The sequence below is a fragment of the Oryx dammah genome, unplaced genomic scaffold (genome assembly GCF_014754425.2).
Source record: "Oryx dammah isolate SB20612 unplaced genomic scaffold, SCBI_Odam_1.1 HiC_scaffold_28, whole genome shotgun sequence".
Classification (NCBI taxonomy): domain Eukaryota; kingdom Metazoa; phylum Chordata; class Mammalia; order Artiodactyla; family Bovidae; genus Oryx; species Oryx dammah.
The window spans coordinates 84,179,440-84,203,531 of NW_024070212.1; the positions used below are offsets into that span (position 1 = coordinate 84,179,440).

Below are 24,092 nucleotides of genomic sequence, written 5' to 3' on the forward strand. Positions count from 1 at the left end.
AGTGTTATTCCAGTGGACAGACTACAGGGTCAGAACATCACCTAAGTAATCTTACCAGCTTTGTGACCTTGGGAAAGTACTTAATTTCTCTGTGATTTGACCTCCTTATCTGCAAAGACCTCTTTAAGGGCAAAGCACTAGGAACATCAGAATTGAATGGAATTGTTGTGAGGATTAAGTGATTTAATCCACAAAGTCACATGCACAATGACTGGTGAAGTGATATGAATGCCCTCTGTTATCCTTTTAGGAACCCCTTGAAGAGCAGGTTCCTAGTTCCCCACCACGTCACAACATGCTGGGCTCACAACGCCTGGTGCTCCTCAGTAGTCTAAGCACTTGCTTGAATCACCACTTTAGGGCTGTCTATAAATTTTTCCTCTGTAAATGTCTGTTACTAGTGGTTAATCAGCTTACTAAGATGAAGACAACCGCTATAATCCAATTACCTAAACCAGTCTGGTCTCTCAGGATCCCTCCTCATCAGAGATGCTGACAGGTGAAACTGACATGGCCAACTTGGTAGGAATTTCAGTCTGATCGACTCCATCCAATATACAGGCTCCTCTGGCCAAGGTGTCAGTTGAGATGGGGAGGGAAAGGGGTAGGACTTGAGGTGGGGTGAGGTGGGTTGCTTGCTTCCCGTTGTCTCAGTAGCCTTGTCTCAGAAGGTACCTTCATCCTGAAATTCTCAAACATGATATGCTATAATACTCTATACACAAATGTTCTCTTGCAAAATAGGATAATTTTCCAGGGGTATTTAAAGACTTCAAAACTGTTAGAGATAAATAATAAATCTTTGTTGTTACTCTCAGGTTGAATTAGTTTATAGTTGTTTTTTTTTTTTTAAGCAGGAAACAGTATTATCATCTAAGAAGCACTTGATGTTGTTGATTTAAAAGAAAAATGAGACTATTAGCCTGAAACATTAAAAAAAACAAAACAAAAAATAACTGATAGAGTTATGGGATGTTGGGCAAAGCCTGCTCCTAAGACTCCTGACCAAATTCCTAAGAATTTGTTCACAGTTGATGCCTCCCGTTCCCAGTCAAGTGTGGTCCTTATGTATTGAGCTTTCTCTTCTGTTCCTCATGAACTGGGATGCTTTCCTAGGAGCTGAGTTGATGTCTCTATTGTCTGTGTTGTCCCTTTCCTTTCACTAGCATCTCTGAAAAGTCCACTTCCTACTGCTTCTCTGCTCCTCCTAAGTTACCATTTCCATCTCAAGCCCTACGTCTTATACAAAGTCACACTTCTCTTTCCTGCCTGTAGCTGTTACCAGGGAGTAGATTATGTAACAGCACTCTCTGGTTTCAGGTTGCTTCATTTTTATTTTTCTAGCCCGTCAACTCCTTGAAGGTGGGGAACCTGGCCTTGTTTTTCCCCTTTTTCTTTTTTAAAACTGTAAAACATTTGGCCTTCTATCACATAATCCAGTGCTTTGACCTCACCAGTAGAAACAGTGTTTGCTTGGGGACAGGAAAATCTGTATTCAAATTTCAGCTTGAATATTAACACCTGGTGTGACCTTGGGTAAGTTCTTTTTGCTTTCTGTTTTCTCATTTGTAAAACTGAAGGCAAGAAAATTTATGTATAAATCTATTGTGAGAATTAGGGGAGAAAAGGCTAACTATTGATTCTGCAAGGGAATGTCTACAAGACCAGAGAAATATGAGTTTTGCAAGTAGCTTTCTTATACTTTGCTTTGAAACAGGAAGAAAGTTTGGAAAACCTTCAGTAAACAGTATGTCTCAATAAACATAAGCTCCGAGACATACAGACTTAAACTAACACCATTACCTAATAGCTACAGGATGCTGGGCAAATTGCTTGTCCTTTCTGAGTCTCTATTTCCTCATTTGAGTGATGAAAATAATCACACATGTAATATAATGACTCACTTAGAATGGTCCAGAGTTCTGGTTCAAGAAAGAGGAGTTTCTATTCTTTTCGACTAGACACTCCCTTGACCTGCGCCTGGTTTTCACCTGTAATCCAGCTGTATCTCCTGATGGAAGTGGCAAGCTATGCACAGCCACTGTCCTCAATGCCTGACTCAGAGTTCGATTATTCAGAGCTGGGTATTCACTAGAGTTGCTAAGGTCAATTTCTTGTCTGTTGGTGTTACTTCGTCAAAGTGAACTGTTCTTCATGAGAACCAGCCACCCCTCCTCCCACTGGCCTCGCCCATTCCAACAGGCAGAGAGAAGGGGAAGTGGATTCACCGTAAGGACTGACTTCCCTTTTAATATTTAAAAGCAACTGTATCATTAGAGTGCAGTCAGGAGACGCGAAGCCACTCTAGGTCATTTAACAGAAAGGAGTGCAAGAAATTGTTTCCACTGATGACAGAAGAAACTTAAAAGCCAAACTGATGATGCCGAAGGAACTCAGAGATCAGGGATGGCAGAGAGCTGCTACTCATCCCAGTGATGGGAGGCAGTAGTGTGACCAGAGATAGGGGATGGGGATGTCAGGCTGGAGCTGAAACCAACGAAGGGCTGAGTGCTCAGCACTGGGACCTGAGGGGAAGGCTGGAAGCTGGAATCAAAGGAGATGCAGGGGCTGCTGCCGACGTAAAAGAGAGCGATGACCTGACTTCTCCCCGTTTCCTGTATACCAATCTCCATCAGTATCTCCCATTAACCAAATACTCAAACTAAACCCAAAACAGGGCTAAATACCACTTAATGGCCATTTGCAAGAGAGTCCAGGAAATGTAACGCACAGGTAGTAAAAAGCTACCTGAGAGTAAACAGGAGGTAAATGAGTGGCCCAGCCGTCTTTTAATAATGTACCTAAAGAGCTACAACCACGTGTAATTTACAGTCAGCTAATAAGGACAGGTAACATAAATATTTCTCTAACTTTATAGAATTCTCACTGAAAGTTTATTCATACCAGTAACTGTGCTGAATACTTTCTACATATTATCTCATTTAATCTTCACGGCACTCTTATTGAGGCAGGCGCTCTTAACAGCCTCATTTGTACCGTAAAAATACCAGTTTAGGCAGGAGAGGTAAAGGGACTGACCTAACATACAGCTTTAGCATCTGAACTCAGGACTGGAGCCCAGACTTCTGTGACATCTGAGTCTGTGCTCTTAACTATGGTCCTATTTATTGCTTATAATATGAATCATACTTCTAACAGTAAAAGGGAGGGTACTAGTAAAAAGATAAGCTGAACATGAAACGTCTCATAATTACTGGGAGGATATTTTGAAGACCTACACTTCTAGGGCTGAAAGCCTAGAACACTCTGTGAACATTAAATCTGCCCTTTAAAAAAAAATAGAGGTTAAGAAAAAATATATCACCTAATGCAGTTTATAAAAGTCCATGGCGTTCCCTCTTGAAGGCAACAGTGTAATTTTGCTAGGAGGATGCCAAGTTCACTGGCCTCTGTAGGCTTGCTGTTTACTGACATCCGATAGGCTTCAACATCTGTTGCCCTTCTCGATTGATGGGTGCTTCATTTTAGCACGTCCCTGATGCCAGGCTGGTAAAAAGCTTTAGTACTGAGGTCTTCTAAGACACTCCTAGGTCAGTGACACAGCTTTGTTTGTGAAGCTGGCTGAGGGAAGGAATATTCAGGGAAGAGGGGTAAGGGGCATGCCATCCATCTACCATGCTGGGTATTCTCAGTTTTACCCTTGGGTCAAGCGACAGCTCCACAAAGTTATAAACTTAGGCAATTCTTAAGTTCAAGTCAAGTTTCAATGTTCTGCTCTGGACTCTTAACACCTTAATATAGGATGAATTCTTCTGCTGCTTCTGTAAAGTTTCATAGAAGGATTTCTCATTTTATTTTTAAAGAAATGGCAACTTTAGAATTTGATAGCAGGGAAGACATAGTCTCTTTTGGAGAATAGGTGTATATTTCCTTGACTCCGTGGACACTGTCTGACTTGACCTATTTCCCAGTTCTATGCTGGCTGCTGGGAAGCTCCAAGTAATCCCCTTATCTCAGGGTCAGAGACCCACAGGCCAAATCTGCCCCATAAATCTGCTTGGTCTGGCACTCACCAAAGCAGGGTTGAAACAACCTGAATGTCAATGTCAGACAAGAGTATACATTCTCCAAGCTGCATAAGAAATCATCTTGGCCTTTGCTGGTATTGTCCCAAGCTTATACAGACTAGTTGGCACGTGAAGGCATATATATTTGAGGATCCCCTAGTCTAAGTAATTGGGGTATTCTCTTTCTATATAGCTTCTAACTTGTGTTTTATTTTGCTTAGTTTTATTCTGCTTAGCCCTTTATTATAAGCTTGCTCAAATCCTTTATGGAAGAGGAGTATGAATGATAAATAAACTGTTTTCTTCCCAAAGCAAAACTGCCAAGATGAGTGTAAGTAGCTGCATCCATTGCATCCAAGGGAGGATCATTTCGGGTGAGTCTCTTTGGCCTGGCCCACCTGTTAAAGGGGATCCTGTTGTTCCTTCAAGCAGGAGAAAAGATTTCTTCCTCATTAGCAAGTGAAGGGCCTGGACATAATCAAGTGACATCTTCCCTACTTCTAGCATATAATATGTAAATTGAGCTCCAGTTGCTCTCTGAAGCACTGGGCAGCAAGGGAGATGCAGAGGGTAAGCCTAGAGTTAGACAGCTAAACAGGAACCCTCCTCCCTGTACCAGCCATCCATGTGACCTTAGGAGCTCATCAGCATCTTGATGCCTCCATTTCCTGCTTTATAAAGTGGGATGATGTTACTACCTACTTTACTGGGTTTTAGGTAAAGATTAAATCAATACAGGAAATAACAATACTTTTGTGTATGCTGAGTATTGTGCTAAATGTGCTTTCATTCATAGAATATTTGCAGTTATTCTGTGGGGTCAGTTAATATGGCACAGAGGCTGAGAGAAACTTGCCCGTCAGGATGGTGCACCCAGCTAGCAAGTCAAGGAGATGCCATCACCTTGAGTGGAATAAGGTAACGTAGACTTTTTACTGCCCCATTTGATTTCCTCTTATCTTGCCCACAACAGGTGTAGCTCATTTGCCCTCTTCCACTTCCCAGACTTGGCAGGCAGTTGCCATAACACAACTGAACTCCATCAGTTATTACTATTTATTGTGTGGAATTGAAATGGAGGAAGCTTTGTGCAGGTCTGAAGTATATGCTCCTTCCTCTGCTTCCAGAGAAGGGACTCCAACGCGAAGATTACAAGCCAGCCTGTGTCACACGCCCCTCCGGAGTTCCAGTCCTAGAGTAACTGATGCTCTACGGCCGGGTTCAAATGTCCCCTTCTCGGAAGGACACTCATAGCCCTAAGGCAATGGAAGACACTCCTTCCGTGGTGCTCCATTATCCATTGTAGAGCAAGTGTAGTTAAGTAATAGCCAACAGTTGTTCAGTTGCTAAGTAGTGACTGACTCTTGTGACTCCATGGACCGTAGCACACCAGGCTCCTCTGACCATAGCATTTCCCAGGCAAGCATACTGGAGTGGGGTGCCATTTCCTTCTCCAGGGGATCTTCCCAACCCAGGGATCAAACCCACATCTCCTGCCTTGGCAGATGGATTCCTTACCGCTGAGCCACCTGGAAGGCCCGTTCTACCCTACAGGTACTCATGCGTTTGCGTTGCCTCTTACAAACTGTGAGACAGCATATCATGATGCAGATATTATGGTTAGGCTTACAGACGAGGGCTCTGAGGCACAGAGAAATTAAGTAAGTCACCCAAGGTAAGTGGCAGAGTTATGATTTGGGCCCAAGCCAAGGCCCACTGATCCTTGCCATTACACTTAGTGCTGACTTTTTCATAACTGTGTCTATCTGCCTGTGTCCATCTTCTCCCCCTGAGGTTGGAACCCCATGGGTCCTGAGATGTGTTTAATTCTTCTTTGTCCTGCTACCATCTAGGACTGTCCCTGACACCTGGCAGCCTTTCTCTGATGAGCTCTGGGTCAAACAACAAAGCAGGGAGCCTCAGTACCTAGTTGAATCAGGCCCAGACACGTGCCTTTTCCAGATCCAGCCCACTGTTATCTGTCAGCCCAGCTATCACAGCCCACCCTATCTTCAGCAGCAGAGGGAGAGCAGAAAATGCATCCTGACATCACAGGAAGGACCCAAGTAAAAGGTGCATTAATGGGGGCAAAAACAAGCCAGCAGAGTGATTAATTTGGCCTCCCCTTCAATATTATATTTACACAAGTTGATTATATAGCACTTAATTACTAATTTGCCCTACTTAAACCAAGAGTGCATTTAATTTTTAATGAGATAAGGGAATGAGATGCCTTTACTTAGTAAGGAGCAGCTATTTTATTTCTTTCTCTTGTTTTGCCCAGCCAATTAATAACATTTCTAAGGAAATGTATCCCTCTCATGAATTCTTTCTCCTCATCTTTCCAACCTCCCAGATTGAAAAAGAGATAGAAACAGACAAGAGGTCCTTAGAAACTGACTTCACCTTCTCATCTGGCTGGCTGGGCTGGGAAAGGCCTTATAAAGCTGAGTGACATGGGATCCATAAATGGTTCTATTTTTTGGGAGTTGGGGTGTGTCTATTCCCAGAAACCATGACTTGGTTGTTACTGACACCAGAATACGGCTCTGGGCCTCCAAACAAGGCAATCCCACCAGAATTCTGCATTGTTTCCTAAGTATTAATGTCAGATAATTTTAAGCATGGCCCTAGGGCAGCCCATAGGAAGAGCATAGGTTCTGGAGTCAGCTCTGGATTTGATCACCACCTCTGCTTACTTGTTGGATGATGGATTTAAACTTTCTGAGCCTCAGTTTCCTATCTGTAATGGTGATGAATCACCTACTTTCAAGAAATAAATGTCATCTCCAGTACCTTAGCACACTGCCCATCTCAGAAGAAGCACAGACAGTTTTCTTATCTTTAGTGGAAGGTAAGGGAGGAAAGGGAGAAGGCAATGGCACCCCACTCCAGTACTCCTGCCTGGAAAATCCTATGGACGAAAGAGTCTGGTAGGCTGCAGTCCATGTGGTCGCTGAGGGTCGGACACGACTGAGCGACTTCACTTTCACTTTTCACTTTCATGCATTGGAGAAGGAAATGGCAACCCACTCCAGTGTTCTTGCCTGGAGAATCCCAGGGATGGGGGAGCCTGATGGGCTGCAATCTCTGGGGTCGCACAGAGTCGGACATGACTGAAGCGACTTAGCAGCAGCATAGCTTAATTTATTGTGTTGAATATTAAATTTATATTGCACAGATCTTCTATTCCTAACATCCTAAAGAGAAAAAAGCCCAATTTATTCATTTCTAATTTATCCCAACAAGGAAATTCACCATAAAAAGTAAAAGCATAAATGATAATTAGAATGAAGAATTAAGTATGTATAGATATTCATTTCTACAAAATAATCTAACATATTTTTTCAGATTTGTACCAGTATAAAATGTTGTCTTGAACAAAATTAAGTCAAAGAGAAGTAGGTAAACTTTATTTTAGAATTACAGTCCTGAAATCCTCCTCAGCAACTAAAGGACTCAGTAGATATTTGGCTATTGTTTGCTTTATAAAAGCCCAATTCTTAAGTTCCTAAGTAAAAACTGCAGGAGGAAGGAGATATTTGAAAAAAATGTTTGTTAGCCTAAACCTCTGTGTTAATAACAATACTATAAAAACTGTCTTTTAACTAAAGTTCTTAATTAGTTAAGTGCTTTTTTATATCTAACTCTATAAAAAGTAAATGGACAGGTTATGATTAAATACTAAAAGATAAAACACAACTGGGAACATGGTATGAAGCCTTCTCCAAACAAAAGAAGTAGAAAACTTCCAAACCAAAGAGGGTATGTTTCTTCTTTTTATTTCTACAAGTCATAATCAACAAAGTAGAAATGATAAACATGGGTGCTGATATATTCTATTATCCCTTCCACCCTAGAAGGGCGGCTCAGCTGCCACATTGTGATCTCTGCTTTTTCTAGGCAACAGATATGAAAAGCATGGTTTGATGGAACGAAAAGAACAAGGTTATATGACCTCTCCATGCCTCACTGAAACTCCAGTACTTTGGCCACCTCATGCGAAGAGTTGACTCATTGGAAAAGACCCTGATGCTGGGAGGGATTGGGGGCAGGAGGAGAAGGGGACGACAGAGGATGAGATGGCTGGATGGCATCACTGACTCGATGGATGTGAGTTTGAATGAACTCCGGGAGTTGCGGATGGACAGGGAGGCCTGGCGTGCTGTGATTCATGGGGTCGCAAAGAGTCGGACACGACTGAGCGACTGAACAGAAATGAACTGATAGTTACTTTACAATGTTGTGTTAAAGTTTCTGCTGTACAGCAAAGTGAATCAGTTATATGTATACATATATGCTATTTTAGATTTCCTTCCCATTTAGGTCACCACGGAGCATTGAGTAGAGGTCCTTGTGCTATACAGTAAGTCTTTATTAGTTATCTATTTTTTTACTCAGTAGGGGATGTTAGTTCCCCAACCAGGGATCGAACCCATGTCCCCCTGAAGTGGAAGCACAGAATCTTAACCACTGGGGAAGTCCCTAATTTTTGACTTTTTTTACCCATGATGCCATTTTCCAAACTGGATTAGAGTAAGAGATATGTAATTAATCAGGACCTGAATTTGTTGTTGGTTGTTTTTGTTTTTTTTTTTTTGAGTGGGAGCAATTTTCAAAACATAAGAACATACTGTTAACCAGATATGGCAGTAAGTATAGAGAATGTTAAGGGTAATGTCACATTCTTAATTTAATCCTTCTTTAAATTAATTACCATTCCAGGATTTTCTGTTGATTTTCTGAGGCACTCCCATATGGGATAGGACATCGAAAATCCAATCAGAGACCTAAATCTACTTAATAAGAAATCAGAATCTCATAGCTCTTGAAGCATATGCTTATACAGCAAAGGGCAAAAGGCTATTAAAGAAAGCTGACAGTATCAGGACCATATGTGAAATGAACAGGATTTTAAGAGGCCTGGGAATGAAAACCAAATGAAACTAAAATTCACAGCAAAAGACTCCTTACACACAAGAAATGTGAGCCCTGAAATTTCACCCACTATTGGTGGGAGTATAAAGTGCTAATATGTATCAAAATCCTAAAACTTGGGCAAACTCTTTGACCAAACAACTATACTTCCATAATTTAGTTTCTGGAAATAATTTAGGGTGTGGGCAAATTTTAGCTACAGAGATGTTATTAGTTGCAACGTTCCTTAAAACAACAGTTCAGTTCAGTTCAGTTCAGTTCAGTTGCTCAGTCGTGTCCAACTCTTTGTGATCCCATGAATCGCAGCAGAGACAACCTAAATATTCATAACTAGAGGACTGGAAAAAATAAGTCATGGCATTTTCTATGGGGCAGAAAATTATACAGCCTACAAAAATGATAAATAAAGATGTTTATTGTGTATTTTGGGGTGGGGGAAAAGGTTATAAAACAATATGCATTGTATGAATACATTTCTGCAATCAAGAAAAGTATAAAGTAATTTAAAAATATGGACCAAAGGATTAAAAGGATAGAAACCAGAATATAATATAGTGATAGTTTTAGGACAGCAATATCAGTGTTTTCATACTTTTCTTTCAGCTTAACTGAATTTTCTTATTTTTCCCAGTGAACACGAATTATTACTTGTATTCCAGAAAAAGGAAAAAACTCAGCAAATTAAGATTGAATGTACCAAGAAATGGGATGGTTTCATATTTCTGAACATCCATTATATCAATATATCAGTTCTTCCAAACCTCCAGAAAGCAAGATCATGATAATCAACTTTACTTTGCAAAATGTAAAACTGGTATTTATGGTGACGGAAAGCCAAACAGAACTAAAATGCACAGAAAGTTGACTCTCACAAAATAAAACAGACTGGAGACGTATTGTGTCACATACAAAACCACAGGCTTTGAAGCACATAATAGGTGATGAATATAAACTGGCTCCAAACGAAGGAAAACCTCGCAAAAAAGAACAGAAAGAAGGAGAGGCTTTGGCTAAGAAGTGAGGGTGTTTGCAAGGACTGACCTTGAGGGTAGACCACTGCGGTCAGCGTGGATAGTTTATCCTGTGGGCACACATTACAGAAAGGGTGAGTAATCACCGCTCTCCACTGGCCGCTTACACGTATTGGTCTGCGAGACACAGGAGTCTGTCTGGAACGTGACAAGGAAAGCTGATGGTGGGAACGCATGGAGTCAATGGTTTACAGAGGCAGCAGCCCTCACACCATGGGAGGAAAAGAGGTTTTGATTAATTGGTTGATTCCAAGGGCTTGTTTTCCTTACCCTGAAAGATGGCTGAATTCATTCTGATCTCCTGTCACTGTCTCATTTTGCTGATTTTTGCTTTAGAGGCTTCTCTCTACTGCTTCCTCCTCCCCCCCACCCCCCACCCCTAGGTGGGGAGGGCGGGTGTCAAGATAAATAGCACTGTTAGAATTAAAGCTTATTTTATATAAATAGTCTTGGGGGGGGGAGCTGCCATATAAGATAAGAAATTACAGGAAGCTAATGACTTCTGCAGAGGGCCTGAAGGAAGCAGAAAGTGGAAAGCCATTTTGTATTTCTGCCTCTTTGCCACTGGACTGAGTTTTTCTCTCATGGCATTATGAACCTGGTTTCTTGTTTTATGTGTCCTTTGCGTTTCTCAGAGCTTCTCTCTTGTCTGTGCTTAGAAAATGGAAGCGTGCTGATAGTTTATAAAGTTATTTTTTCCAGTTTGTTAATTTTTCAGGACCTAGGAGCCTACAGAATTGTTATGGGATGCTCCCAACTTCTAATTATGATTATTTGCATTCCAGGACATTCAGAATTAGAGAGGATCACTTTGAAGTGCACTGATGGACAGAGGAGCAGTGGGTGACCTTCTAGGGATGGGGGAGAGGTCAGACAGAAAGATCATAGATGCCAAGACTGCCTGGATTCCATGTTTTTATGACTATAAGGAGGGAGGAAGGCTGGGGGTTTGTAGGCTGGGGGTTGGGGACCCCTGCTTTAAGATATTATTCTATTGTTTAATGTGGCTGGATGACTGTATCAATACCCTTTGTGAAACCCTAATTTGAAAAGGGAAGAGTAGGAAGACTGCTGAAGAATTGATGCTTCTGAACTGCAGCGTTGGAGAAGACTCTTGAGAGTCCCTTGGACTATAAGGAAATCAAACCAGTCAACCTTAAACGAAATCAACCCTGAATGTTCACTGGAAGGACTGATGCTGAAGCTGAAGCTCCAATACTTTGGCCACCTGATGCGAAGAACTGACTCATTAGAAAGACCCTGATGCTGGGAAAGATTGAAGGCAGGAGGAGAAGGGGATGACAGAGGAGGAGATGGTTGGATGGCATCACTGACTCGATGGACATGAGTTTGAACAAGCTCCAGGAGTTGGCGAGGGACAGGGAGGCCAGGCGTGCTGTGGTCCATAGGGTTGTAAAGAGTTGGACACAACTGAGCGACTGAACTGAACTGAGGAAGACTTTAGCTGTCTAAAGGGAGGACAGAAAAGGGCAGGGGAAGAAAGGGAGACTCTGAGGATGAGAATATGAATGGATAAATAAACAAAGGGTGGAAGCAGGAACTGTCAGTGGGCTGCAAAATTTGTATAGCAATGGACCTTGTAACTTGAGTAATCTCTCTCATTAACAACCCATCAGAAAATTCCATCCACTATCCCTTTCCCTCCAGCTGATACACTTTCCCCAAAATTGAAATATATAGAAGTGTGCAACAGCTATAAGTAAAACTCACAACTCTAAGTTCTTCTGATCTGTTTGTACTGGCAAAGGAAGGCATAGCACTCTATTCCTGGCTGATGTCATCCATTCATGGGCCTAAGAATTTGGGAAATCCTGTCTCCCCAGGCATGTAGCCTGGGTCTTTTGGAGTCTTCTTATCCTTTCCTTCATCTGAAGGAGATGCCACTGGCTGAGTATACCAAAGTCAGCCTATCTAGATAAGAAGTGAAATTCTTTACCCAACTACCATATGTGTAGCCTATGAGAAGACAAAACACATGGCCCATGGGAATCACTGAGTTGCTGGCAAGCTTTGCCCAGCTTTCTTAAAGGAAGGGGTAGCAGGCATCCTGAAGATCAAGTTAGGATCTATGAAGTTCAGGTTTGAAGTTTGAAGTTCAGGTTGAAGAATATGAATAACAGGGAGGAAGTTATTCTGTTTTACCTCAACCTGCCAGAGTCCTGATCTGGTCCCCAGACCTGGGGCACAGAGGTTTGCGTCTCTTCTTTAGAGAGAGATGAATGAATCCAGGTGTACATGCATTTACATTTCCAAACATAATCATTATAACAATGTTGATAATTATACCTGGGCTTCATGGAGGTTCATGGAATCAAGATTTCTGGGAGAAATATCAATAACCAGATATGCAGATGACACCATGCTTATGGCAGAAAGCAAAGAACTAAAGAGCCTCTTAATGAAAGTGAAAGAGGAGAGTGAAAAAGTTGGCTTAAAACTCAACATTCAGAAAACCAAGATCATGGCATCTGGTCCCATCACTTCATGGCAAATAGATAGCAAAACAATGGAAACAGTGACAGACTTTATTTTGGGGGCTTCCAAAATCAATGCAGATGGTAACTGAAGCCATGAAATTAAAAGATGCTTGGAAGAAAAGTTATGACCAACCTAGATAGCATACTAAAAAGCAGAGACATTACCTTGTCAACAAAGGTCCGTCTAGTCAAAGCTATGGTTTTTCCAGTGGTCATGTATGGATGTGAGAGTTGGACTATAAAGAAAGTTGACCACCGAAGAAGTGATGCTTTTGAACTGTGGTGTTGGAGAAGGCTCTTGAGAGTCCCTTGGACTGCAAGGAGAGCCAACCAGTGAATCCTAAAGGAAATCAGTCCTAAAGATTCATTGGAAAGACTGATGCTGAAGCTGAAACTCCAATACTTTGGTCACTGGATGTGAAGAACTGACTCATTTGAAAAGACCTTGATGCTAGGAAAGATTGAAGGTAAGAGAAGAAGGGGATGACAGATGATGAGATGGTTGGATGGCATCACCGACTCAATGGACATGAGTTTGTGTAAACTCTGGGGGTTGGTAATGGACAGGGAGGCCTGGCATGCAGCAGGCCATGGGGTCACAAAAGAGTTGGACGCGACTGAACTGAACTTCATGGAGGTCACTGAAGCTTTCAAAGGCGCTATCTCAGCAGTTCCACAGGTATGGCAATTCTTAATTAAACATTTTATTTAAAGGAAATAAACAAATGAAACAAGCACCTGGAGAGGTCAAGTGACACTGTTTGAGGATGTACAACAACCACACACAGAAGTCAAGACCACATGGGCTCTCTCTGGCATGTGATGACAGGCAATGTTCAGGTTTCTTGCACCTACGGGCTTTCTTTACTAGATTACAGTGCCTCCTATAAATGATCAGGAGAGGCACTCAATTCTGTGGGTTGAACAGGGGATGGGAGCTTGTCTTTAAAGTGTGGTAAGCCTTGCAGTTGCTACTCAAGTCACTGATTCCAACATTCAATCTACCTTATCTTAGATACTGTTCCAGAAGACTAAGGGAGAATATTACGTAGTGAAGAAGACGTCAGTGTGGGATGAGGCTCAGTTTTCACCTAGGAGAAGATGTGAGTGGAATCTTCTCGGAGTTAGAAACTCCAAATATGACTAAAATATCAATGAGGAGCTATAAGTCATGGTATGAAGAATTGGACGGAACAGTCAGATCATGTCACACTACTCTGTTTTGGCTGTAGACAATCTCCCTGTGACCAATGACATTCCTTTTCAGAAAATTCACCCTTGAACACTGAAGAAGCCAAAAAATATTTTTCAAGAAAAAAGAAAAATATAAATAAAAACAGAATGAAAATCAGCAGAGGATATATTAAATTCAGAGAGACCTTGATTTCAATTTTGCTTCTGTCCCTTATTAACTGTAGCCTTGGGCAAATTTCTTAAAACATCTCTGAGCCTGGTTTTCTTCATATATAACACAAGAATAAAAAGCCCTACCTGGAGACTGTCAAGATTAAATGAGGTGTCTTCATCTGCTCGGGCTGACATCACGAAATACCAGATTGAGTGTTTAAACAACATAAATCTATTTTCTCAAGGCACCAATATCAAGGTGCCAGCAGGGTTGGTTCTGGTTTTCAGATGGCTACCTTTCGGCTGTGTCCTCACATAGCAGAGAGAAAGCAAGGTCCAGTATCTCTTCTTAGAAGGGCACTAATCTCACCATAGAGGTCCCACCCTCATGACCTCACCTAATCCAAATTACCTTCTAGAGGCCACATCTCTAAATATCATCATGCTGCAGGATTAGGGAGTCAATATTTGAATTTTAAGCGAAAAGAAACTTCCAGTTCATATGAATTAACCTATGCAGGGCCTTAGTAAGCATCTCTACTGCTTTGTTTTAGCAATTATGCTTCATTCCAGGGAGGGCAAGGCAGCTAGTTATGAGAACATCTTCATCAATCAACACATTAAAATAAGTCACTGACATTTCAACAATAAATACCTCCATGTGACGTTTCTGACACTTACCAGGAAATCCAGAAAAATGTTGAAAATTCAACTCTCCCATCTTTGTTTAAAAACTCCAGTTAAAATCCACAAGCATTCATGAATGGGTTTAATTCTTTGGAAGAGATATTTCATAAGCATCAGCTTGAGAGGCTTGGACAGGGTGCACGGCATTACACTTTCAAAAATGTTGGAATGAGACTCTTGCATGTGACCATTTCCAATATGTACCCTTAAATTCTGTAATCTTTCTGGATCTCTGTTGCCCATGTGGGTTGTGGGAGGTACCAGGAAGATTATACGAAAAGCACCTAGCATAGTTCTTGGTACAAAAGAAGGTTATAATAAATAAAGCTCTCATTACTGAGCTACTAATGGAAAACCTGGCTTCTAGTCCCAACCTTGAGACCGTGGGCAAGTCACTTAATCTCTTTCATGCTCAGCTGAACAAATACTTCTTCAACTTTCAGTTACAACTTCGGAGCCAGACTTCTTGGTTTTGGCATTTACTAGCTGTTTCAACATAGGCCAAGTTATTTAACTTCTTTTGCCTCAGACTCATCAACTATAAAAGGGGGATAATAGAGCTGTTGTGGGACTGAATGTACATTCCTGATTCAGAGGAAGAACTCATGTACTCCTGATTATTATTATAAACAGAGTGGAGAGTAGATCACAGAACTTGTAGGAAGTCAAGTGAGGGCTGACTCCAGAGCTTGTGCTCTGAGCCCTAATCCATACTGTTTCTCTGCTGCTGCTGCTGCTAAGTTGCTTCAGTCATGTCTGACTCTGTGCGACCCCATAGATGGCAGCCCACCAGGCTCCCCCGTCCCTGGGATTCTCCAGGCAAGAACACTGGAGTGGGTTGCCATTTCCTTCTCCAGTGCATGAAAGTAAAAAGTGAAAGTGAAATCGCTCAGTTGTGTCTGACTCTTAGAGACCCCATGGACTACAGCCCACCAGGCTCCTCTGTCCATGGGATTTTCCAGGCAAGAGTACTGGAGTGGGGTGCCATTGCCTTCTCCATACTGTTTCTCTACCTTTTTGTAAACCTATTGTTAACCTTATTATTTTACAACTCAAAATCTCTCCATAAAACCCACGTGTGAAATGTCTTTTGCAATTTGGTGGGAGGAAAAGCTTTGTCTCCTACAGAGACTAATATGCTTCCTCTTTTTAAAAAGAAGAATTATGCAACTTATCATGTGTTCTTTTTTGTCTTGGCTGCCAGGAAGCTCCGAGTCAAATTGTGTGCTCCATCATCACCAGCAAGTTGTTTCCTTCTTCCTGTATCTCTGTTCCTTATTTTTTCTTTTAATTCTCTTTTACTAACGTTTTCATTTGTGTCTCTTGTTGAAAGAGGCCTTGGAGGTATTTAAAAAGTGGTGGGTGGAGATGAAGGAAGCAAATAAAAATCAGAAGTTCACATGAAAAATTTAAGTTTTCTACCTTACCTGTTTCACTTGCTAAAAGAAAAAAAAATGGGGAAATTTAGATAAAATCATGTAAGAGCTATTTTAAAGGAGGGAAAAAAAAAAGAAAACCAACAGAAGAACAGAACGACTGACAGTAACGAAGGCCAAGTCAAATGAAAACTGCAATAAATACGTCTGAGGCTAGAAGTGTTTGTGCTTTCCCTGGCTGGAACCTATCATTTCTTAATTATATCCTGTGTGTGTTTTGCAAGACATGAGCTGCTGTCAAGAGGAAGGACAGCCCCAGACAGGGGCGGGGCCACGGTCCACCCCTTGGTCCTCACATACCTGTACAGAAGCGAAATCCCCCGAGGCACAGGCCCCCAGAACAGCAGCGCCCACAAGAACAGACTCCACCTCTTGCGACAGGACCACAGGCATGCCTGCGCAGAACAAGGCCACACCTTGGTTAGGGAGCAGGGCCAGGGGAGCCAGTCAGCAGCCCTGGCAGCACAAACACCTGATGTAAAGGCAGCGGCAGGGCTCCCTCCCTGCTCCCTGCAGTTTCCAGTTCTTTAGGATTACTTGGTTCTAAAGGATTTCCCTGTCTCTGCCTGCCAGTACAGTAGACAAGGGTCCCTTGGGAACCAATACACACACACACACACACACACACACACACACACACACACACACACACGCACACACGCACGCACGCACCCCCCCCCCCCCCCACCAACTCAGGAGACCTTTCTGCCTAGGGTTTCTAGGCTTCTGCTAGCTGCTACCCGCCATTTCGAGTAGTTTTCTATAAACTTTTCTGAAGTGCTCTACTGAGCCTATGGTAGACAGAGATGAATCCGACTTCTCTGCTACTCAGGTTTCAAAGGGGAGATGGATGAGACAGAGATAGAGGCCTCGTATGGGGCTGGGTCTGTAACTGAGATGCACTAAGAAAAGGGAAGTATGACGGAGGGTGTGAAGAACCTTCGGGGGGGCCTCCTACATCTCTCAGAGAGCAAGCCAAAGCCCTTACCAAGGCTGACAAGGCACTCCAGGACAGGGCCACTTCTCCCACCCTGCCTGGCTCCTCCTCTCCTCCAGGCCACATGATCCGGTCACCTTGCTCTTCCCTGAATCAGCTTCAGGCCTTGCCTGTGCTGTTCTCCTGTCTGGGTCACTTCCTTCAGGATGTCCCTGGGGCAACTCCTTCCTGCAAGTCTGTGCAAACATGTCTTCCCATTGTGGCTTTCCTGGCCATCCGAACTAAAATGACAACTCACCCACAACATCCCTTATCCCCCTTGACTTCCTCAATGCCCTCCAACACTGTATTATTACTTCTCTGGGTTACTGCCTTGTCTGCTAGAACACAAGCTCCATGAGGGCAGAGGCTTTATTTTGTCCACTGCTGAATCCCTAGAATTGAGACTGGTATTGAGCATATGTAAGTGCTTATATGATGAACGAATAAATTTTTGAGATGGGGAAGGGGGTCAGAGCAGTGGCGCTCAGGATTCAATAAGAATATGAAGGATGAGTTAGGGGTCCACCAGGTAGGGAGGAACACTCCTAGCTCAAAGCGGACTTAAGATGAATAGGAATAATTTAGAATTCTTAGTATTTTTTATGTGCACATATGAAAAAAACATACATAAAATATAAATATTTTTGATAATCAGGAGATGGCAGCAAACTCCACAGAGGTAAGCTCTGTGGCCAGACCTGTAAGATCTTCCTTTACTCAAGACATTGTTTATCCAAAGACTGTGTTTTTCTTCCTGTCTTTTCTGGGGAAGACTTCCTGGACATAGCCTCCTCTGCCCTCCCACCATCTCCTAACTCATCATCCCACTCCAAGGTTGGGGCCCCTTCCCCAGCTACCCTTGATGAAGAGAACAGGGGACAGAATTCTCACACATACCCCAGGGGACTTAGGAATACCAGCCCCATCCACAGGGGCAGTGCTGGAGACTTTGCTGATAAGGTGGGGTGGGGTCTCTGGGAAAAGCTCAACCTGGTTCCACTAGCTCTGTGTTCTTTAGCAAGTCATTTATATACTCTTAGCTTCAGTTTCCCCCTGTGTAAAATGGGGATAATAACGGGTTTGCTGGAATTTTAATGGGAAAAGGTACGTGCAGGGCTCAACACAACCCCTTTCAGCATGGTTGTGTTAGGATGAATCTCAAGGAGGGGTGAAGGCCTGCTAGATGCACTTCACCTGGGCTGGAGAGTGGACCAGTGGGGAAAGAATGAGGAAGATGCCCGCCAGTCGTCCAGGAGACAGGCGAGGTACCAGGCCACATGGGAGGGCTGTGTGGGCCACATCTGGAGAGAGCGGGACGAGCCTTTGCAGAGTCTGGGGATGGTGGGGATGGGAACACATGGAACACAGGTACAACAAGGGCACGGCAACCCAGTCCAGTACTCTTGATCATCCCATGGGCTCTGGACTTATCACACGACATCACCCCACATGCTGCTTGCCGCCCAGCCTTGCTTTCCCTGTTAAAGCCTCACTGGTCTGAGCAAAGAACTGCTCATGGCCCCTGTCCTCGGGAATGGGACTGCAGAGGGAGCTGGGTGGATCCCCTGTCAGCTCTCCAGTTGCAGCCCAAAGTACTCTGGAATCAGGCTGCCAGGGTTTGAATTTTGGCTTCCTCCCTGTCTTGGCTGTGTGACCCTAGGTGAGTTATTTAACCTCTCTGTGCCTGTTTTCCCAGCTGCAAAATGAGGTTGAAATTCCACTGATCTCACAGAGTTGTTGTGAGAATTTACAGGCTTATTTGAGCATTTTTAATACTGTTTCGGAACATTCTCATAAAGAATTGACCCAACTTCTATACTTAAAAAAAAAAAAAAAGTGATATTGTAAATAAGGCACTTAAAAGAGTTTGTGGCTTAGAGAAAGCACTAAACTGGGCTTCCCAGGTGGCGCTAGTGGCAAAGAACCCGCCTGCCAATGCAGGAGACATAAGAGATGAGGGTTTGATCCCTGGGTTTGGAAGATCCCCTGGAGAAGGGCATGGCAACCCATTCCAGTATTCTTGCCTGGAAAATCCCAAATTCTTCATATTTATCTGATCTGGGTCCTGGGACACTGACCTGTATGGACCATGTCTGTAGGCCCCCTGCCTTCTGATCACATCCTTGACTGAGCTCATCTGCAGTCAGGCGGCCCCTCTTCACACAGCCCCTCAGCCTCAAGTGGGTTACCTCCCGCCCCGGCCCCTGGAAGCCTTGGGGTAGTTAGACTGTGAGTAGACTCATGGTACTGCCTGGTGGCTGGGGTTTCCCTCAACCCTGCCCTCGCCTCTGTAAACAGACCCTTTATTGGACTCTTCTCCAGTTACTCCAATGTGAGTGTGTCATCTGTTCTCTGCTTGGATCTGACTCATACTGACTCCAACGTCCTCTGGGTCTCCCTATCCTCTCTGGAGAGTGGTCAGAGCACAAGAACACTTTTTCTCTTTGTTGTGACCATCCTGGCGGGACAGGATTGTTCTTCTTTACATGCCTGTGCCAAACTCAGACAATGAATACATGAAAGAGTAAATAACTGAATAATGAATAAGACAGGCAGAGGGAGACCCCTACTGAAATGGCCAGAATTTTTCAAAACAAAATTTAGGAGGAACATTTAGTCCCGAGTCAGTGAGAGAAACCTATAATTACTGAGTACACACCAAGTATTTCTTGAAACCACAGTTAACTATATGCCCAGGGTACAACAAGATTCTTCTTCCTCACGTAGAGGACATTTCTCAAGTTGGCAAAATCCTGCTCTCCCTGCTTGCATGGAACAGGCAGGAGCAGACTGTTCCCCAAATGGCAAAGACTTGCTTACAAAATATTTAACTTCTTTTTTTCTAAAATGCACCTCCTCCTTTTCGGCGTGGGGCTGCCTGAAGGGAAGAAATGAACTAACATTCATTGAACACTTATCTTAAGCTAAGCACAGAGATTGGTGCACACAAACTCATGAGTATTTATTCCTCGGCATGCTCTCTATGAGGGAAATAATATTATGTCTACCTTTCAGAAAGGGGAAATGAGGCTGAGTGGTAAAGCAATTTGCCTAAAGTCACCGAGCTAGTGCTCTCCTCCATTATTCCATACTATCTCCAATGAATCTGCCAAATTCCATTATGTTTTCGCATGTATTCCTGAGACTCATGTATCAGGTCTACGGTTCTTTCTATAGCTTTGTTTGCAGGAAAACTAGAGCAATTACAATTTTAAAGGCACCAAACACTCTACCTATACACCCACAGCTTGTGTGCCTGTCTTTTACAGAAACACATGCAAATGTGTTCTTTTTACAGAGTGCTGGGTGAAGGAGAGGAAGAAGGCAGCTTTGCCTGGAATGTGAACTATTTTATCTGATGCATTAATGAGTCTAGCAGAACCCAAAGCATTTCAAGGCAGATGCACTTTGCCATCACTTGTCAATCACAGGCTTCCCCAGGCAGAGGCATTTCAGGCCAAAGAAAAGATCCCTTTGTTCAAAACTGTAACTGGTCCACAGTCAGAAACAAAGGGTCCAGTTTCAATCGGAATCCAAATAACAATTAACAGCCTTTTCATTTGACAGCCTAAAGCAGAACAGTTTCCAAAGTAGAACTTTCTATGAAGCCACTGCACCCCTTTCTTCTGAGTCAGCTCAGTGGTGTGAGGCCTGGAAGAGAATTCACTTTCCCAAAGGCTGGAGCCACAGTGTAGAGTCGGGCCTGCTGCCCTGCTCTCGGGCCGTTGTTGCCTATTCCCTCGGGTGATGTGTCAGCCAGGTTGATTCTATCCCTCTTCCTAGATCCAGGTAGGAAGTCTTGGTGGCTCTTTGGAGGCTGGATGTTGGAAAGTCACTCACAGATCAAATCTGAAGTATGAATTGTATTTCAACAAGCTAGTTATGGCTTTTCTCTTAGGGAAAATTATAAGGTAATCTGGGCTCCTTTTTTACGTCTTCTCTGCCTCCAAATGGCCCATTTCCATAGGTTTTGGACACTTTAGGAAAGGGGGATTCATCATTAAACGGTTATAAACTGGGCAGAAAAGTTAAGAAACCTGGGTCAGCAGCAGAGTGTAGAAGACATCAGGTCTGGACACACCCGGTACCATCCTAGCCCGGCACCTACCAGGTGTCTGACCTTGGACAGTCAATATAAGTCACCTCCCTGACCCTCAGTTTCCCTGCCTATAAGACAGGGGCACCAATTCCTACCTTTTGGTGGTGTGTGCAGATTAAATGTAAATAAAGTGATTTACATTGACACAGAGTAGGAGTGCAATTGAGTGTAGTCAATTCTACACCTATTTTTACATACTTACCCTTAGACCGGATGCTTTTGATACTGTTCACTGGCCTATGCTTCCGTTTCCCTACCTCTAAGAAGGGGTTCAGAGTTTGATCTCATAACGTGAAGGGGGTGACGTTGCCCATCACGTGTGGGAAAGCTCTCACCTGTGGGTATCTGCATGGCCTGGAAGGGGGAAGAGAGAGTCTGGCAGAAAACTGGACCCCCCATTCATCAGAGGTATGGCATGCAGGGGACAGGGCGGGAAGCAAGAGATCATGATGAACGGAGGCCAGTGGACAAGAATCAGATGAGACTGGAGTTGGGGCTGTGAGCAGGGTCCAATTCTTTCCCACTTCCCTCTGCTTGCTCTGCCCTGGTGCCTGGCCTCCGTGTGGTGGTGGGGAGTGGGAACATCAGATCCTAGGAGACAGTGGGAGAGAAGGGAGCAAAAGGCACGAGGGCAGCAGGTCCAGAGGGATAGGAGCCCAGGTCAGCCACTGGGACTCAAGCAGGCCTCCTATTCATGGGGTCCCTTCCATGGGGCTCAGGAGTCTGCACTATGAAGCCTGCTTGCCTTTGTCTGCTCAGATCACAGGGGGATCAGCCCATGATCCAGGATTCTCTTCATCTGTGTCATGATCTCTGGTTCTGATGAGGTGAGAAGAAATCACAGTATCTTGAGATTTGAATCAGGGCTCAAATTCCCACCAGCAGCCAGACACCCGCAGCTCCCACCATAGCCAGGCTCTGCAATCCTTCTTCAAGACAGTTTGCTTATCACTTCCTCCAGTCACTTGCCCTGCACTGTTACACATCCAAACCAGGGCAAGGTCATGGTATTTCCATAACGCCCTGTGCTTTTCTCACTCAAAGCTCTTGCTACACTAGATGTGATGTGTCTGTTTGCTGTCTGCCTTCTTCCATAGACCCTGAGCTCTCTGGGGGCAAGAATCATGTTTTCATCTCTGTATCTTCAATACTACCCAAAGTGGGGTGTCAGAAGAGGTACTCAAGACTGTTAAGTAAATATTTGAAAATTAAGATCTGGCCCTTGCCAACTTCTCTTATTTCTTACCATCATCCAGTAGTTGGATACACATAGAAGTCACTTTCCCTGGTATGACCACAGCAGTTAACTTCAAAAAAAAATCATTTTAACATAAATGCTCCAAATAATATGGCAGCCCACCTATAGCCTCCTTTTTTCTCCCCTGTCTAGATCTTGGCCACAGTCATGTGCTGTCAAGCCTAGGATGACCTCTTCTCCTCCTCCTCAGACTCACCAGTGATGTCCGCGTGCATTTGCACAAAAAGGGGATTCTTGCTGAGGCCACCACACAGGAAAAGGGTGCTGATCGAGTGCCCTGCTGACTCCATGGCCTCTATAATGAGGCGTGTTCCGAACTTAAAAGGAAAAACAGAAGAAAGCATCAGCATGGTAGCAAAGGGAAATGATATAGAACACTTACTAAGTGCTCACCCAGTGGTCGACCCTGCACTTGGAGCCTGGCATATATATACTCTCTAGAAAGTCAGGTCTCAGGGAGATTACATTGCTCATGAGAATGCCATTATGTGAAGTTGCAGCGTGGGAATTCCAACCTGGGTCTGCCTGATTCCAAAACCTTCTGAATTATTATACCATTTGCTTCTATCAGTAGTCATACAACATTGACAAAACAAGTTGACAGTGTTAACACAGTTCATTCAAATACACATATTTGATGAGTATCCACTATGGCCCAGATCCTCTACGATAAACTTTTTGGCACCAGGGGCTAGTTTTGTGAAAGACAATTCTTCCACGGACTGGCGTGGGGTTGGTGGTTTCTGGATGATTCTCATAAGGAGCGCATAACCTAGATCCCTCACATGTGCACTTCACAGCAGGATTCGTGATCCTACAAGAATCTAATGCTGTGGCTGATCTGACAGGAAGGAGAGCTCAGTTGGTAACATGATCCATGGGGAGCAACTGTAAATACAGAGGAAGCTTCGCTAGCTCACCTGCCACTCACCTCCCACTGTGCAACCTGGCAGGCTGGGGACCTCTGCTCTATGAGTTATGGGAAATGGAGTGACTGGCAGCTCTGCTCCGAAAAACTGTGCTTCAAAAGATCTTTGCTGGAGATCTCTAAGTCAGTTTTCCTGCCCTAAAGAGGAACTAAAGAAGTTAGTTCCTTGGAAATGGCGCCAACAAACTCAGCAGCAGAAACACGGAAAGAGGGCTCTCATCGCACAAAGAAGGTAAGCCACAAGACTTCAGGCTGGCAAAGGGCTAAAAGGACCTTTGTTATCACCTGAAGCGGTTCTAATGAGACGGTTTCCAGTGCCAGAACCCATTTCTCGTCAGTCCTTAGTGATCTGAGATGATGCAGAAACCACATGTCATGTTTGGCTCAAGCTTCAGCATATTTTTATTTCAGCCCTTGTGTCTTCCTATCTTTCGAAAATGTGTTATTTTCATCCTTGTCTTGTTCAATTCATGAAACTCAGTAAAAACTGATGCTTGACAAGAAGAACTACCATAGGGTCATTAAGGTGAATCTTAATACATAAGTCATTAGTTTTAGCTAGGGTATTAGAGTAGCTAAAAACCATAATTTCCTAGAAAGTTAAAAAACTAGAAGTCTCCAAATCATCATTTATTTGAGAGAGGATTAATAACAAAAAGATGAACTGTGATATGATGTTAAGAGGCAGCTGCATGGTGGTGTTAGAGAAAGTGGCTCTGGGAAGAAATGAGAGAGAAGGTATTTTGGTGACACGATAGCCCTTGAGATGTTCAGAGAGAGCAACTCTGGGGAGTGATCCAAGTCCCAGGTGTGCACACAGGAAGAAGCTGAAGCAGATGGAAGAGAAGGTCAAGGGGAAGGAG

General features: G+C 43.5%; 1 protein-coding gene and 1 long non-coding RNA gene across 13 annotated transcripts in view; one reads left to right on the plus strand and one right to left on the minus strand.

Annotated features, from left to right (window-relative positions):
• FGGY (FGGY carbohydrate kinase domain containing) overlaps nucleotides 1-24,092 on the minus strand; it is a 497,520-nt gene that overhangs the window by 74,299 nt on the left and 399,129 nt on the right. For 9 of the 12 annotated variants that reach the window (XM_040232739.1, XM_040232734.1, XM_040232735.1 and 6 more), the window contains 2 exons: nucleotides 22,498-22,618; nucleotides 16,266-16,360 (listed from right to left, as the gene is read on the minus strand). In XM_040232739.1, the coding sequence (XP_040088673.1) occupies nucleotides 16,266-16,360; nucleotides 22,498-22,618 (216 nt within the window). The remainder of the gene's footprint in view (nucleotides 1-16,265; nucleotides 16,361-22,497; nucleotides 22,619-24,092) is intronic. The other 3 variants (XM_040232740.1, XM_040232742.1, XM_040232741.1) reach the window with 1 other exon arrangement.
• Nucleotides 1,059-8,070, plus strand: LOC120857090. Its single transcript, XR_005719572.1, has 3 exons — nucleotides 1,059-1,536; nucleotides 4,341-4,402; nucleotides 7,932-8,070. It is a non-coding gene; the product is annotated as an uncharacterized LOC120857090 (long non-coding RNA).